Source organism: Rhagoletis pomonella, unplaced genomic scaffold (genome assembly GCF_013731165.1).
Source record: "Rhagoletis pomonella isolate Grant_MI unplaced genomic scaffold, Rhpom_1.0 Rhpom_scaffold_00001, whole genome shotgun sequence".
NCBI lineage: Eukaryota > Metazoa > Arthropoda > Insecta > Diptera > Tephritidae > Rhagoletis > Rhagoletis pomonella.
Window position 1 is genome coordinate 41172369 of NW_023458555.1, and position 18763 is coordinate 41191131.

The following is an 18763-nucleotide window of genomic DNA, read 5'->3' on the forward strand; positions in this document are numbered from 1 at the left end:
CAGTGTAGCTCCGCGCTTTCATCACTTTCACTGTATAGATAACTGCAATTGCTGGATACATACACGCGAAAATTTTCACTTGCAAACACTTTGGGTAGAGATTTGGTTAGCTGCAGTGCGTTTGTTACGAATACCTTTTGAAAAATTGCAAATTTATTCAAAAAATTAACAAATTTCGAGGTGAGTTTATTGTTATTTTATTGCCTAGTGCTTTTACTTTCATTAGTGCTGAAAATTTTTGCAAGGATTTTATGATTGCTGGCCTAGTTTAGGGTAAGACTCCACAGCATCCATTAAAAATAGGGCGTAGGCTATTTGCAATGTTACGTAACTGTAATAAAAATTGTGAAAATTGTTCAATAAAGCATACAAAAGTGTGAAAACCACTTAGTAACAACCAAATAAACTTATTTAGCAATTTTTAAGTATAAATATTACATTTTCTTCACTTCACAGAATGCCAACTGCTTTGGGAGCGGCTTTGGCGATGGGAAGGATTTGCCTGATATAATGTCTGATACCTTCAAAAATCAACTTGTCAACATGGGCACTCGCGCAGCTGCTTGTAAGTTGCAAATGCTTTATTGTTTATCTAAAATTTAAAAGAAAAATATAAAAATAATAACCATTCATATATAATTAATTCCTCGGTCATGCGAGGAATTCCGGGCGTTCTGAGGCAGCTACATATCAAATTAAAGTGCTAGCTGCAAGCATGGGTGCAGCCAGAATGAAATTTAGGGCGGAGCGAAGGTAAATTATTAAGCTACCATTTTCTGATTATTAAGCTACCTGGCTACGTCCATGGCTATAGGGGTTAGCCAAATTTCATATTTCAAATCGGTGGACGGGAACAAAAATGTAAGCTTCTAAATAATCCTTTAATTTATCGTCAACGCAACGCATTCACACTAATTATAATTATTGTTGTTACTTAGAGAAGATGTGCTCAATCAGTCTCAATATAGGTGTCTGACGAAAGAGGTTCAAGGTTTTAGTTTGAAAATATTTTGCCACATGTTTGAAAAGTCGAATTTAATAAAAGTATAATCAAGTTAGAAATATTCAAATATACATAGGTGCCACACGAAAACGAACATATAGAATGTCTTTTGCCTCTTCAAGCTTGCCATCTGTTTAAAAATTTATATTTTGATTATCGATATAGTTTTGAAAAGACTTTATTTCTAAATTACATATACATATGTTTTTATGTATGTAAGAGGGTTGCCACCAGTTTAAAAAGTCAAATTCAACTTAATTTACCACTTAATTGAAATATGTATCACAATGTCAGACGAATGAGATTCCGGAAGGTTTTAGTTTGAAAACATTTCGAAGGAGGTTTCCACCTGTTTCAAGAGTCAAACTTAATTCATCACTGCACTGAAATATCTATCACACTGTCAGGCGAAAAAGATTTCAGAAAATTTCAGTTTGCATGAAATGTTAAAATATGAGTGTCAAATAAAATAGTTTGAAGAATATTTAGTTTGAACAATTGATATATTTTAAAAGTGTCTTAAAAGGGTTGCCACTCGTTTAAAAATCTGAATTTAAACTATTTTATAAGTTAAATTAATTTTTTAAATATGGTATCAATCAAAATAGGTTTCAAAAGGCCCTATTACTGAATTATATATCGTAGGGTTGCCACCTTTTTAAAAAGTAAAATTCAACTTACATAATTTATCAATTAATTGAAATATCGAGCCCTAACCGCCAGAAAGACGTAAGCGACATTTTTTCACCACGCATATTAGTGTCCCTTTCGCCCCAGCTCATCGGCCATAAAGTTGTTAAGGAGCTGCCTTGGATATTTTCCGTTGGTTGTAAAATATGTAATAACAGCCTGGCTGTCAGAATAGATCGGCATAGGAGCGAAATCCACTGGGCGGCCTCCCTCTTTTAGTGCCATTTTTGTGACTAAAATTAATTATATTTTAGGGCGCTTAGATTATTTAAAAAATTATTTAAAAAAAATATATTTTATTGATTTGCATAAGATTTCCCACATTTTTCCAAACAAAAATCTTGACGACCAAGGGGTCAAAAGGGGTAACTTTTTAATTTGAGATTTTATAAAAAACTTTGAATGGAATGACCCATATATAAACAGGAGACCTTATCAAAATTGCGTTAATTTATTTCCATTTCTGTGGAAAAATTTGATGTTATTTAATTTTTCGTCGTTGGCATTTAACTTTGAACTTTTATAGTGAAAATCAGTGTTCATCTGCCAAATTCAAACTATAAATCGCCAGAAGAGATTTATAAGTAGAATGGAAGAAAATTTGTATTACCATTTCAGATAGAAAAAAATATATTGAATTATTAATACATATGTATTTCGAATTTTCCACCTGTTTCAGTCCAAGCAAAATTGCGATGTCTCCACGATTCGCATGTACGCCTGCTACAAAATACCCAACCCGCGCCCTCTGGCGTCGATATTGCTAACAATATCAAATACTTTTCTCAAACCCTACTAAGTAAGTTTACACAGCAGTGACTTTAAAAATCAATTAATACTTATACAAAGTATGAATGTAGGTATGTATATGTATTAATAAAATTGTCTCCCCCATTATTCGTAGCTGTCCTCAAAGATGTACGCACCTCACCACATGAACTTATACGCGACCCCTCCGAGGATCCCACACGCATGTCAGCCTATCCAAATCTCGAATACGGTAACCTTTATAATGCCCTAACAATGCTTATCGACGTGGCGCCGTGCATACAATATGGACAAATCGGTGAGTGAAAAAATTAAAGTACTAATTTTTTTTTAAATCATTCTCGTTTTTCTAGCGTTTGGAAAGGCTCTGTTGCAGTGTCTTTGCTGCATACTACCTTTTCTCGATAAGGATTTAATTGATAATTTACCCTATTTGGCCAGCTCTACTATGTCTGTACTACCACCAGCTCTACATCAGGATATCGTTAATGCACTATGCTACTATATTTTACCATTTACTATAAGTATGAACAAAGAGCGTAACAATGACGTAATAAAACTTAGCATACGAAAACGTAACATATTACAACGTAACATAACGTAACGCTACGTAACATAACATAAAATAACATAACTTAACATAACACCATAACAACATATCTTAGCATAACATAGCACAATATGACATTACACAAGATAACATACCAAACATAGCATAGCATAGCATATTATAAAATAACATAACATATTATAACAAACAAAGTATAGCATAACATACCAAACATTGAATAGCATAACATCACCTATTACAACATAGCATGGCATAACATTACCTAACATAACATAGCATAACATAACATGGCATAACATACAGATGATACCACATTTCTTGAATTTTAAATTAAAATTCAAACATGATAGCACTACTTATTTGGTCTCTCCCCCAGCCCGGCGGAGCGCTGACGAACAAGAATGTCAGGCATGTCAGGCTGTCTCTTCTGTCATCATGATGGTTCTTCAGTACTCACATAATCCCGGTAATCGACCTGAATTTCAGTGCTCCCATTTTGACATACCACTAACAACATTTGAATCTATTCCGACTTAATTGCAGCACATCATTGCCAGCTACTAGAATGCCTCATGACTCTCAAGCACAACGTTGTAAAGGATATACTTTGTGTTATTGCCTATGGCACCGCTATATCACGCTCTTCTGCAGCCAAGCTACTATTTTACTATTGGCCAGCTTTCGATCCCAATTTGTTCGATCGTAAAGTGTTGCTGTCGAAATTAACAAGTACGTTCCGGCGCCTTTCCTTAACTAAGACACTTATCCATTCTGAATTTTATCATTTCAAATGCTTCTACATTCTCCAGACGATATGGTACCCTTTGTGTGTCAATGCGAACAGTGTCCCAATGCTGGCAATGCGGAGGCGGCCAAAGTTTGCTTCGATCACAGCATCAGCATCAGCTATGCCCCTGAATGTCCGCCCCCGCTGTATCTCTGCATAGAATGCGCCAATGAGATCCATCGCAAGCATGCTAACCTCGGATTCGGTGACATTCTCCATCCCATGCAGCAAGTCTCCATGGTATGTGAGAATAAGAATTGCCGCTCCACCGACAAGGCAGCCTTCTCGATCTGTTTCTCCACCGAGTGTGCCAGCTATAATGGAAACCACCCGATACGTTACTGCGCGCAATGTCACAGCAATCGACACAATTCGCGACGCGGTGGCGATCATGTGGTGCATCGTAGTCTCCAAATCATCTGGCAGATGGATCCCGAGATTCAGATGCATATGGTGGAGTCCGTGATTAGTTTGCTACGCGAGGCTAAGCCGCTCAATTTTGAGCCCGGCAAGGATGGTTCGGATGCGAAGAAGAACGGTGGCAACGGCACACCAGACACCATATCGCTGGAAGAGCGACAAATGTTGGGTCGCTATGGCATTTGGTTGTTGGTGGGCCGCTGCACGCCGACACCCGAAATGCCAGTCGAGGTGCTGGGACGCATACTGAGTATGCTGTTCCATTGGTTCCACGTGACTGCGTGCTCGTATGATGGTAAATTGTGTAGGATATACTTGGATGCAAAATAAATTAACATACTTTTTTTTCCGCAGTGGCTAGTCAAATTGAGAGCACCATCGAGAAGCTTAAGGTAGAGCATGTCTGCAATTGGTTGAAAGAGATTTGCCGCATACATTACAATGTAAGCTCGTAGTCTTGCAGTCTCGAATACTCACAATTACTAAGCCTTAATCCTTAGGTTTTCATCTCCTGCCTGCTACCACATCCACCAGAGTACGCACGCGTGGGCGGACATTGGGAGACGTTAGCTTCGCGTACCAGTCATCTCAAAGAGGGCTTACAGCGTCTCATCTGCTTGGTGCCCTATGAAGTTATTACTTCTGAAATCTGGGACTATGTCATGCCACACTGGATGGAAGCTATCACCAACGATGTAGGCGAAAAGGAGCTACATGAACTGAAAATTGTGCTGAGTAAAATACTTGATCCCGAAATGTCGCCACTCGGCTTTGACGCCAAAACCATGTACAACTTTGTGGCCATACGCTTCGAAAAAACGACTGCAAAGGTCCAACAGCAAGCCTTGCATTGGTTACAGATACTCACAAAGCTGGGCATTCTTATACCGCTGGTGCAGTTGTTCGCCATGTTCGGCGACGGTGTACGCATCATGAAATATGGCGTTCAACATGAGCTAATGCGCGAGAAGGAGGGTCAGGCTAAGAGCCCAAAGACACCATCAAAGGAGCAGAAGAATGAATTGGGCAATCCACCACGACGTAGCTCGATTTGTAAGTTCTTAAGCTCCGGTCAAAGCTTGCCTTTAAAGACATTAGCTACGCGTTTTCATTCTTACAATTTTTTTCCGCAGCTCCCGTTGTCGAAGATGATTCGGGCAACACATCCGCCATTTCTGACGATGAAGCACCTACTAATCGACACACGGAATTCTCTACCGATGCCGAACATAATCTCACTTGCTGCATTCTAATGTTGGATATATTGTTGAAGCAAATGGAGCTGCAGGATGTCGAACAGCACATGGGCATACACACTAGCGTTTGCGAGAATGTTTCACGCTTGATTAAGTGCATGGTCACAGCGGCACGTGTGGGTCTGAGCAGTCACGTTTGCTCACTTAAGGTAACTAAGTTGATGTGCTTAATTGAGGAAATTAACAACACATTTCATTCTTTCCTTATTCCCCTTAGGTGGCTGAATGTGCTTACTGCGAAGCATCCATCATGTGGCACCAACTATCTACCAAATTGGTACAATTCATGGCACCACTTAATCCAGTTCGACCCCCAGATGTAAGTTGTCTAAAATAATTTGTACTTAGAAAGAATAACAGAAAGGGAAAATTAGAAGGCGGAAAATAATTAATCGGATTAAGTTAATACGGACCAGGGACGGTAATCATTATGAGTGAAATAATTTAAATCAGCCTTTAATCATTTTTTTATGATTTATATTTTTTTTCGCTGAGAAAACACACAGGTTTATAAAAATTATAAAATGTTGCTGCATATTGAACCAAACCTATATAGCCCTGTGTTATTCGACGCACTGAATACGAATCCGAGGTTTGTTTGCCCCCATCATTTCAGGTTCGAGGTCAAGTAGGGAAATATTCATTGAATAAACCTGAAAATTCATATAAGTATATGGGGTTTTAGACTCGCTGAAGCAGAATCCGAGGTTCGTTAACCTCCATAATGTCAGGTTCGAGGTCATTTGAGGGCCAAATAGTACAAAAAATTTACGCAATACAATTTTTTTTCAATAAAAATATTTTTTTTTTGTCGATAAATCCGAATGTAGAGGTCCCTTGATTCTTCACGGCCATCTAAAGGTCGGGTCAAAGTTATCCCAAGGTCAAATTCAGAAGAATTGTATTGATTTTTCAGGTTTATTCAATGAATTTTTCCCTACTCGACGTTCAAGTGACCTCGAACCTGACGTGATGGAGGCTAACAGACCTCGGACTCGCATTCAGGGCGTCGAATAGGGATTCGATATGCAGAAATTTTTTTTGGAAAACTGTGTTATTTGCATTTAAAAACTTTAAATAAGCTTTTTCCAAAAACGTTTATTTTACGCTTGTAGAAGTAAACTTATTGCAATTTTATTTCAAAAATATATAAATAAATATAAATTATGCCTAGGCGACTTCGAGGTAGAGATGCCATTTTTATATCGATTAAATCATATATCGATTAATCGAGCCCTTCCCATTCGATTTTTTTGTCGATTTACTACTTCCGATTCGATCCGTGAATCGATCCAAAAAATTCGAGAATCGACATTCGATTTTCCATCAATTGATGCATATTTCCCTGTAAAATCTATACAATTCTTAAGAAAGTTGACCTTGAGACTAATACAAAAAATGCAGGCTTGGCAACTCCCATTTTTTCAACTACAATAAAAACTACAAAAATTGGATTTTCAAACTTTGTGGATATTTTTGCTAAAATTTTGCACTTACTTGAAAAAAATAAGAATGCCGCTCTATAGCCCATTGAATTTATGGGCGCAAGCTTAAATATGTCAGGAACAGCGTCACCGCGAGCTTGAAAAAAGTAGCAGTTACCGAGATCCATGGTTACAAAAAAAATTATATTACTTGCTTTAACAAAAACAGAAGTGCGATTTATAAAACATCGCAAAGTGGCATTTTTGGCGAAATGGCAACGTTGCAAACAAAGTTGTATGAACGAGCTATCGTAACTCCGGACTACAAATGTAAAATTTTTTTAAAAAGCCGCAATTGCGCAGTTCTTGCCATACGCAACACAAATTATTTTAAAATAACACAAGCATGAGCAAAATATCAAAACGATTTTGATCTTAGCGCAATAACTGTGAAATTTTGTACAAACAACCCCATACACCATACAAACGACCCACGCATGCCCGATATTGCGCAATGTTTTTGTGTGGTTTAGAGGCCCTATAACAGCGGCGTGTGCAAAGAAATTCCGAGTTGTATTTCCCTTATAAGGGTTGCCAAATATCTACATATAAAATTTTAAGACTTTAAATAACAATAAAAAAATTATTTACCTTTAAACTAGTAATATTATAGTTTTCAAAAATTCATTTCTGCCAACAAAAAGTAAAACTTAGAAAAGAATGTATCAAAAATGATACAATTGTAACAAAGCGTAACATTTTCTTCCATATAAAAAACCATTTCGAGCTAAGGAGGAAATGAGCAGCATCTTCAGTGGAGAAAATTGCCAGAAATCAAAATTGCACTCCATTTAACTAAAATGCAATGGCCTGAAAAACTGTATTCTTAAATGATTTTATAAAAAGGGTAATTAAGGAGTGAGATTTAAGGTTAGCAAAAAGAAGAAAGTTCAGAAATTGTCCGTATTGTAAAAAAAAATCTATGCTTTATTGGGCCAGTGTAGTTTAGTGTTTTAAAATACCACTTAATATTGAAGTAGATAGATAGTTAGTTAGGTGTAGCACTGCGACCGGTAGGTCTATTGTGCCCTTAGCTCATCACAACATCTCGACCAGCACCAGAGACTCTAAAAATTTCATAATAGATGCCGGGGGGAGTGTATGTGCTCCTCTCTTGGCCACAGGTGCCCTATGATCCTACTTCTCCTGCGTGCAACGGCCTCACACTCCATAAGAAGGTGTAATGGAGTCTCCTTGGCCGCCACGCAAAAGCGACACAGGTCGCTGGGCCAGATTCCTGGTTTATATAGGTGCCCTCTAAGCCTGCAATGGCCCGTCAAAAACCCTGCTATTATTGTTAGTTTCTCCTTGGGGAGATCCACGAGTAACCTATATCTTATCAGATCGTATCCTCCTAGTATGCTTTTCGCCTGACGTAGACCCATGGTGTTACGCCAGTTAAGATCCCTCAATTTGGTATTTCCTTTCTGAGAATTTCCTTTATAATGTTGGATTCCACTGCAAGGAAGGGCTCAGGTCCTATCGGGGTCGAGGCAGCGGCCATTCTGGCCAGATGATCAGCTTCCTCATTACCTGCGACCCCCCCCCCCCCCTGTTCCCTGGTACCCACATCAGTTGAATCTCATTGACCTCTGCCTCTCTACACACTCCAGGACCAAGAAGGACTTGATCTCGAAAGATGTGAAGGCCATAAGTACCGCCTGACTATCGCTTAATATAAGTATCCTCTCGTTCCTCTAATTTCAGCACACAAACTAATGGCATACACGTCCGCTTGAAAGATTCTAGGGAAGGTTCCCAAGGGCCCCGAAAGCTTCAGCCTGGGGCCGTATGCGCCAGCTCCAATTCCTTAAGGTGTTTTAGAGCCATCAGTGTACCACTGTAGTGTGCTCGCGTGTATGTGACTCTCCATAATAGAGGTAAGTGTAGGTCTTGAAGTTTCTTTTGAAGACCACCTCTCTGTTAATATCGTCCCTGGGGAACAAAGCTAGGGGGAGCTAGGTGTTTATCTTGTCCTTGTGCCTAGATGATAACACCTTGTCTTTGCCGAATGCCTCCCTCGCAAAGTTAAGGAGGGTTCGCTTTGCAGCCAGAAAGATGCACTTGCTCCAGCGTCGCCGTCGGGCATGTTCGCATTGCTCCCGAAATGCAAACACATGTCAGACGTTGATTTTGAAGTAAAAGATAATTTTTTTCTCTTGTGCAAATACGTTTTAAAAATTAATTACAATAAATGTTTGTAATTTCAGTGTTGGTCAGATAGCTGTAGTTTGTTTCTTTATAAAAATTAAGTAAAATATATATATATATATATCGATATTGGGAAATCGATTTATTTTTTGACGATTTCCTCCTGCAAAGATTATTTTTATTTCGATTCGAAAATAAATTTTTTTTTTTGATATCACTACCTCGAGGAAGTATAAAAAACAAACTCAGTTTGTAGGGGGCGAACTTAGCTTTGTTGGTAGAATACTGGCTTTTTATGCCGAAGTTACTGATTCATATCTCAGCGAACTCGTTGAAGAAAATATAAAACTATTCTGCCTTATCCCGAGTTTCGCCTGACAAAAAACTCACCCGAAAATTTATCATCCGCCTATAGTAAAACCATAGAAACCAAAACTGAACCGTTTCGGCGAAAATGAAACTCATGATAACAGGGAATTTACATGAGGCGATTTTTCAGGCGATTTTTAGTTGAAAGCAACAATCGCCTGGTGTAAACGGCCTTTCAGCTAATCGCTTACAATGAAGTTGGTCGGCTGCCTACTTTCGTTCAACTTTTGGTTCAACTAATCGCCTGTGAAAGTTGAATCATGTAAATTCCCTATAAGGCTGCTTGTCGCTTTTCACATAAATTTTTCATTGGAAACGGCCTCAAGTGCTTTGAAGTTGTTGAAAAAGAATAAAATTATATTTTTGAAATAGAAATTAATAACCATCATGGTCCATACTTTGAAAAGCTGAAAATGCATCGAAAAATTTTCGTCTCTAAAATATTAACGCAATGAGATACATTATGAGACCTTGCCAGCAACGTAATATTCATGAACGATTTTTCATTCCTCATAGGTTCCAATTGAAGATATCATCGAAGAGGAAAAATCCTCACGTAAAAGTCCGCCCGAAAGTGATAAGGAGAAATCACGTGATCGCGATATATCGCTTTCAATGGCGCCATTGCCCATACCATTGGGTCCACTAGGCGGTTTTGCAGGTGACTTAATTTAAATTATCTATTCTTAATCACATATACATATATAGACAAATATACACACACCCACACAGCTAATCAATCCTACACATATGAATGGAGTTTTCGCCTAAATATTACAAAGAATCTACCCTGAGTAAGGTGGTGAAGCAGAAGATTCCATTTGCATTCGTTGAATAAAATAAACTGACCCAAGTAAAGTTAAATAGCCCACTGTAAATTAAAAAATGTGAACTATTTAGTTAATTAATTGCATAGCTAGTAAAAATTAAACGGTTAACCACACGCTCAAATAGTATTCTAAATGTTAAATTTGTTTAAAATTAGTCCACCTTTAGTCCAATCATAAAACAAATTAAATAAAAAAGTAAATAAATAAAAAAATGCAATGCATTATTGGTGCGATTAAATTGAGAAAAAATATGCTAAAAAACTGGCATACTACATAATACGTTTATAATAAATTTAAACTAAATTTTTAAAATTTAAATTTTAATTTTTATGTAATAAACTTAAAAAAAGTAGAATTTGCACCCTGAATGCTCTGAATAAATAAAATGAATAATTCGTAATATTTCCTCAAGTTTTACTCTTACTTAAATATGTAACACCTATGACCCAAATTACCCGAAAGAACTTTCACTTCTTATGCAAAATCGCTCGTACCAACAACTTAAACTATTTGGTTTTGTAAATTTTGCAACTAAATTCACCAAATGTACGGTTTAAATCTCACCACTCATGATAATCAATATTAAAAATAGTCACTTAAAAGTAAACGCAAAGAACGCATAAATAAAATAAATTTATTGATTTTTTTTCTTTCTATGTGACAAAATATAAATAAAGCAAAATTTAAAATCGTTTAATTCACTTTGTTATTATGTATCTTGTATCTCTATCTCACTATCTCTCTATCTTTCTATCTCTCTCCTCATCAATAAACGCGTACTCTCACTATCTGTGCTCTCGACTCATAAAAAACAACCTACGCCCACCCAACACTGCGTGTCACTTTTTAACTCTACTACCGATACAACAACTTTTATTACTACTACTACTACTACTACTACTACTACTACAATAATCACAACATTTCGTAACAATTCAAAAAAATGCAAATATTAATTATAAATCTTTAACATAAACTTTTGCTTAATTAATTCCTTAAGACATCTTAAAGCTAGATCAATTCTTTTCAGACGATGGGAAAATTATAATTATGGCAGGTGAAGCAACCCAGCATTCAACCAGCATTCACGTATTCCTATACTATTTGTTTCTTTCTTGCTCTGCTCTACTCAACATTCTTACCTACTTACTTACTTACTTACTTACTTACTTACTACTTTCATTTTCATTAATTGATTAATTGATTGATTGATTTTTGCTGCAGAAATTTTGTAAAGACAAATTAAACGTTTCGTTGATTTTTTAATGATGCTGATGTTTAAAAAAAAATGTTTTAAATAGTTCTAAAAACAATTAGCAACATTTGCTAACACTTCAAACTGAACAGCAAAAGACAACACCAAGTTTACAACAACAAACCTGAATAACTCCTTTTAGCCACTGCAACAAATATTTTGCAACACTGTCACTTGCACCCTGCACACTGCAGCGCACAGTTTATTTACTTACTCCACTCACCAACAAATGTACATACTTACATATACCACGAGCACACTTTCGCCACCGCTTTTATTACTACAGACACTATGTACGGGTATAATACCGAATTTCCACTGGGCATTAAATGAGACAAATTTTTTTGACAAATTAGGACAAAATGCCACAGATTTCCAATAGCGAAAATGGTGGTGACATTGCCACTAATGAGGATTTTACAGTACAAATTTTCGTTATGTATACCTTTACCGGAAGCTTAATATTAAAAAAAGGGGCTGTAGCGACATATAGTGAATCAGCTAACGTAAAGGCTCATTATTTCTTGGGAGTCATAGTATTGTAAAGGGGCCTTTCTCTACAACCCCTACAAAGCTTCTACAAAGCAAAATTCATTCAGAATTACTTTTAAGCAAACAACTGCGTAAAAGGAAGGCTTCTTGTAATAGAATACTCAATCACAGTCTTCTCGGTAGGCTTATAGCCCGAACACAATGAAAACGACGAGCTACGGACCACAGCTGTCAAATTATTTTTTCACGTATTCTTATGTAGAACATTATTTTGGCGACGACAGGGCTACGCGACAACTGTGGTTGTGGCCGGAATAAATCTCTTCTTTTATGTCAAACTCATCCAAATTCATGATGTCGCTGCCGCATTCGAAGGTATCATGTCGCCATCGACAAAGCGTTTAGATAATGAAGATAACAAATTGGAAGCTGTTGACCGTAGCTTTGAATGTGTTCAGAACTTTAGTTTTTAAATCTACAGTGCAACAAATCCCATTCGAAGGTAATAATTCTAGGATTCCCAGGCACAGAAATATTCCAGGAAACTGCATTTGCCCGGAAGGGAACTAATCTGTAGTTGCATAATTCTGTCTTAAATGCCGTCAAGCTAACTATATTCAAACGAACTATGGCTCAGATCGGTTTTCGTTGATCGTCTTTCGTTTAGCTCAGAGGTAGAATTTATCAACGCAAACTGTTCAAATGAAGCTGGCGTGATAGCTTCCGCTCTAATGCCGCCACTGTCTTGCCTTGTCCTAAATAAGACAATGTAATCTGAAGCACCGCTTAAACGATTGTCCAGCGGATTTAGAGTCCTCGAGTTTTAACAGCGTTATCCGTTGTGTGCGGAAAATAAATGGATCATATACTTGGGGAGGTAGAAACAATATATGTATGTACATCAGGTCACTCTAATTTATAGCAATGGTGACTTCTGGCTGAATTGTGACTCTTTACATTTCCTACATAGTGTGGCTGTCATAAGCTATTGTGAATCCCTACCGCGATGTATAACCCGTAGAACACAATAGGGGTATTCTCGAAGTCTTGCACGATGCACGGATTGCACGAAATGCAAAAATACTATTCCAAATTTCGAAGAGTACGAGAGCACCCCATTGCAAAGTGGTAGCATGCATTGGAAGCAATCAACGAAATTATGTGACAATAACAATTATGACATCCAATAACAAGAGACAGCAAAAAAAATCAAGTAAGCGAGATAAGAGGAATGAGAGAAATATGTAGCAATTCCAACAATAAAACAACTAGCACAGGATCGCATTTATCTTGCTATGCTGTTTTGCAAAATATATACATGGGTTTCGATGTTGCTTATTTTGCAGTGATAGGAAGTGTTGTTCCCCATGTATTTTGTTGTTGTGTGTTTGCAAGTTATGCAATCCATGCAATCCGTGCTACGTGCAATGGCTTTGCAAGATTTGGAGAATACCCCTAATAAGCTTTGTACAATCTTCATTTTCTATTTTTAACAAAATTTATAAGATTCGTGAATAAACTCATTTCTTGGCGATTTGTAACTACTGGGCTGTAATAAAATGCATTAGTGTCTGACATCGTGTTATAAAAAGTACTTGCAAGGGACAAGTTTTGAAATAAAGGACAAAATAGGCAAAGGAATGTGATTTTAGTGAAAATATAGTGGATTTCAGTGGATTTAAAGCTTTTGGGGCGTTGTTTATTATAAAACCAGAACTGTAAAACTCGGCAAAACCAAAGTAGCGGTTTGCGGAATGTGTCACCTTCTCTCCGCTACATCGTGGGATGATATCGTATTTTTCTTATGTATTTCACTCTGCTTTCTATCTGACTTTGACCGCGGGTATTTCTTTGTGTGTAGGGTCGTTGCAAACACACCATGGCTTTTCTGTTAATGCCTTTCGCGTTCTCGACCAGAGCGTTTCGTTCGAGTGGTCGTACCCTCACAGTTCAATACCATACATCCGCATTGGTTTAAAACTGCATTGTTCAACAGTACTTTATAGTCTAAGCACAATGCCGATTTTTTGTATAGAAGCCAATGTAAGTTAACTGAGTTTAGTTTCATTTGCATTAACTTAGTTGTAAAATGTTTTCACCAAATACCAAGATATTAAACTTCGTTAGATTGAGGAATTGCGGCCTTAGTGCAAGTGTAACATGTTTCCACTTTTGCTCGTTGACTTCTATACGCCAATAAGCCATTATTCAAAGAGGTTTATGTATTCCTTTGGATGGTCTAATAGAGCATTTTTTACGGCTAACTAAAGTAGTATCATCCGTAACAGTAGATTTTAATACTTTTGAAATATGTAGTAGAAAAAGTAGAAATTGTGAAGAAAATCGATTTTCGATTGTTCCAATTAATAAATGTTACATAATAAAAACTAGTTGAAAACAATTGTAGGGTTCTCCCAAAGCGTACAAAATATAAAAAAAAAATCACCAAAATTCAATTTTTTTTCGTTTGTATAAAAATTTTGGGTATGCAGTTTTATGGATAAATAAAATGCAAGTTGCAAGTGGCTAAGGGTTCGCGTTGATGATGAAACAGAGCAGAAACCCCATTTACGTGTATTTTGTTCTTACTTCTGCTCTCGAAAGTGTCATAGAAATATTCTGTTTTTTTTTTTTAAATGTCTACTACGTCCATGTAAAATAAAAAACAATTTATGAGAAAAAAATTTACCAAATTTGTTTGAGTTCAAATCATCGATCCATTCCTTGCAAGGCCCAAATGTTGCGTTTGTGCTGCTAAGTTAAGTGAAATTTCCAAATGTGGTTTTTTATTGCTTTATTTTATGAAAACGGTTTCACGTGCATTTTGAAGGAAGAACTTTAGTAAAAAAAATTAACAATATGTGGCATTTTAGAGACCAAAAAATCAAGAAAAAAGAATCGCCTGCTCTACTGTTACTACCTTTTCAATATGTCTTGCCTGTAACACTTTTTTTAAATAAACTCATACGCCATGTTGCACAAATTTATATACCTTTCAGCGAATTTGTGCTAATACAAAACATTTTATTTGTTATCAGAGTGTCCAAATTTGGCGACTTCGCGCCAATTTGGCGATTTTTTTTAGATATTTGCGCGTAAATATTTAGGAAATCGCCATTGGTGATTTTTGGCGATTTTTTCCCTTCAAATAAATTTTTTACAATTATAAAAATATACAAAACTTAATTTTCCGCGATAATTTTACCGAAGAGGCTAATGAACTGCGTGATAAACTTGACTTAAAATCTTTGATTTTGTCACCATAAAAGTGTGTGAATCACTTTTTTGAGCACGTTTTTTGAGTAATGAATTCAACAAAAACTAAGATTCGAAATAGGATGAGGTTGGAAAGCCTTAATTCAATAGTTCGAATAAAGTGCAGGCTAATAGTTTCTGCTGAAAAACGTTTCCAATATCAAAAAGTATGTTATCAAGGTTGAATAGCTCAATATGTGACAACAACAGAAATGTAATTAGATTAGACACTACAGGTGATTTTCAAAAAAATTGTTGAAATAGCTGATCTCGCCTTAGTATAGGTTTTTATTTAATTTTTAGCGCCGATCTCTTAAAAGCGGATTGTGCGAGTGAGTTATAATAAATTTAATAATTGCGCAGTCCTATTGCAAAATATGTCGAAACAAATATTTTTTAAAAGTATGCGTATTTTTAAAGAATATTGTTTGTACCCTCTGAAGGTATTCTATTCGTTTTTGGTTTTAAAAACTATATTATAACAAGATCTCATTTTTCAAATAAAAGATTTGTCAAATTGATTTCATGAATTTTATTAAAAAAAAAAAAATTGGCGATTTTTGGGCGATTTTTTTTTCATAAATTGCGCTTTTTATTTAAACAAACTGGACACCCTGATTGGTATTGAGTTTTTAGTATTTTTGTTTGTTTGTCTATACAAGAGTGTCAGCGCGTGTCTTTCTTTCTTTCACCTCACCATATTCTTCCGAAAGACAAAATTCTTTCGTAAAATAGTTGTCTATTCTGGCAGCTACTATCTTAAAAGCTCTTTACTGTCTTTCGGAAGACTAATTGAAACATCTGCTAACGAGGAGGTCTTGGCGTTATGCTGTTCGCCTTTTAAGTGTTTTTTTTTAATTAATTAAATTTTAAAAACATATATATTTCTCTTTTGAAAACAATCAAAAGTGATAAATTTAAATTTAAGTAAAATATTAAAGCAAAAATAAATAAATAAATGGTTTTAAAAATTAAATGAAATTTAAATAAAAATGTTTTCTTCTTTATTAATTAAAAGAAGAAAATAAATTAATTAAATTAGAAGAAAAAAAGTTCCGCCGCTCGGACTCGAACTCGTGATCTTTCGAACATCACGCCTATGCTCTGCGCACTCGGCCATTGCGACTGTTGGAGTGACGCGAGTGGTGAGTGAAACAGCTTCTTTCTAAGAATTTGATTCTAGAATAACAAAAGTCTTTCGAACTATCTTGTCATTTGTCTTTCATTTTTCTTACGAAAGACTATTTACTGTTAGTGTTCGTATTAGTATTCGTATTTCATTTCGTATTCGTTGTCGTATTCTCAGAAAAATAGTGTAGGTGGCAACCTTTATCTGGTCACTACTGTATTTCGGATCAGGTAATATTCCAAGTTTTTGTGGGGATGCTTTATATGTATGTCTGCCAACATAACTCAGCTCTGTAAAAAAATGCAGACAACACAGACAAATCATCAGGGTTGCATACATATGTACACACTTATATTGCACATTATTAAACCAACACAAACTTTCCAATGCATGCGTGAATCTGCTTCATTTTTTGTCTTTTTTTTATATAACATATAATTTTTGTCTTTTTTTATATAATATATTTTTTGTATTTTTATAAGAAAAATAACTATATGCATACAGACGTATGTATGTACATATTTTGCTGTTTGTTTTTGAAAGCAACTTTGTAAATATTTACATATTATTTTTTTAATTTTTAAGCAATGAGCGTCACTAAAAATTAATTTCAAATAATAGTTGCATGAATTGTAGCCAGATGCGAACCCAAAAAAAAAAAGATTTAATCTAGATAAACCCCAGCCACTCCTTGCAACCATACCCCATGTAAAATATGTTTTGCCTTTTCTAGCATTCCCTGTGTATTCGAGTTTCAAAAAGAAAATTAAAAGTAATCTGCAAATTCACCGTCAAAACAACTGACTAATATTCCATATTTGTTTCTCGTTTAACTTTTCGTTCGTGGCTAGGACCAGTGCCAGTTGCAGTGCCACAGCCGGAACCACACTCCGTGGGCGGAGTGCTCGTACATATGCCGCACGTTTGTTCCGTATGTATACAAAATAAAGAGAAAATAAAATTAATATCCAGCAATTATATAGGCATAAGACATATATGACGTTTTTTTTTTAATTATTTGAAAAAATGTTTATTCATATAAGGCCGGGTTTCCACAGTGCAATAAATGACGAATATTTCGAATGTGAAAGTGGGGTACTAAAGAGCATAATCATTAAGGGTAATTCGTTCAAAGAGCTTTTAAAATTCAACAGCCTTTTAAAAACAAAATTTTTACGAAAGTCTTTAACCTTGAAGACCATTCATAAGAAAACTGTTTGAATTATTTTAAGGTTTTCTCTTTTTATAATGTGCTTAACTTTTTTGTGTAGCTTTTTTAACATAAAATGTAATGTATTTATACCAAAAGTAAAAAATACATACAGTTCAAGTAAAACATTCTTTAGATAGAAATTATTATTTGAAAAAAAGTTTTGGAAAAAATTGTTTTCTGAAAGTAACTATCTCATCTATGAAAAAAAAATTTGTTTGGATAAATGTAGTTCTTAGAAAAAAATATTTTTACTAAAAGCAGAACAAATTACCCAAACAGAATAAAATTTTTTTGTTAAAAAAATTGTTGGAACATTTTTGAGGAAATTTAAGGGTAAAAAAATGATTTTTTCCGTTTCCTTTTTTAAGAAAACTCAACTTTTAAAAGCTACTTGAGAAAACGGCCCTAAGTTATTTAACATTTTTTAAATGAAACACATTTTAGTGAACAGTGGAAATTCGGCATAAGTATGTAATAATATTATAATATTTTTGAATACTGATTTTTTTACACTTGAAGGATGCGTTAATGTTAATTTGAAGTGTTCAAAGCATTAAAGTTAATATCTATGGAATATCAATAAACCCAATACCACTCACATACATACATTGCAAACCTAACAATGAATAACTACAGTATGTACTCGTTAACTTTGAATATTGCGGTTGCTGTTTGTGTGTTCAACTCAGATTGTATTGCAGCAGCGGTTTTAAGTGAAAAGTTGTAATTGTTGCGTTAAACTGCTGTAAAGCCATTTTAAGGCGATATTGAAAAAAAATTTAAAGTTTTAAATTTTATATGTTTAGTTTTATATTCACCACTAGTTTGTTTAAGCTACGAAACCATAAGTAGGTATAAATATAATTTTTTTTATAACTACTTTTTCGTTTTTAAAATTGCGGTTTTAATCTAAATATTGATTCCCCGCTAAAACTCAGTTATAATGAAAGCAAAAATTAAAAAAAAAATACATACATATATTTTAAACTTTCATTTCATATACTTTTTTTTATAGAATAACGATAATGGGCATTCAGTTGATAGTATTGAATTGAGAAAAGTTCACGCCACAGACGAGGTACTTTGTGCA

General features: G+C 35.4%; 1 protein-coding gene across 7 annotated transcripts in view; it reads left to right on the forward strand.

Moving 5' to 3' along the window:
* LOC118744186 (protein unc-79 homolog) overlaps positions 1–18763 on the forward strand; it is a 44802-nt gene continuing 26039 nt past the window's right edge. For 2 of the 7 annotated variants that reach the window (XM_036477017.1, XM_036477024.1), the window contains exons 1-16: positions 3–180; positions 457–565; positions 2373–2492; positions 2598–2759; positions 2815–2985; positions 3409–3498; positions 3576–3761; positions 3842–4534; positions 4594–4682; positions 4740–5292; positions 5373–5644; positions 5713–5814; positions 10016–10160; positions 11330–11386; positions 17312–17391; positions 18689–18751. In XM_036477017.1, the coding sequence (XP_036332910.1) occupies positions 511–565; positions 2373–2492; positions 2598–2759; positions 2815–2985; positions 3409–3498; positions 3576–3761; positions 3842–4534; positions 4594–4682; positions 4740–5292; positions 5373–5644; positions 5713–5814; positions 10016–10160; positions 11330–11386; positions 17312–17391; positions 18689–18751 (2838 nt within the window). In that variant the 5' untranslated portion in view covers positions 3–180; positions 457–510. Of the gene's footprint in view, positions 181–456; positions 566–2372; positions 2493–2597; positions 2760–2814; positions 2986–3408; positions 3499–3575; positions 3762–3841; positions 4535–4593; positions 4683–4739; positions 5293–5372; positions 5645–5712; positions 5815–10015; positions 10161–11329; positions 11387–17311; positions 17392–18688; positions 18752–18763 lie in introns of all 7 variants that reach the window. The other 5 variants (XM_036477006.1, XM_036477051.1, XM_036477033.1 and 2 more) reach the window with 5 other exon arrangements.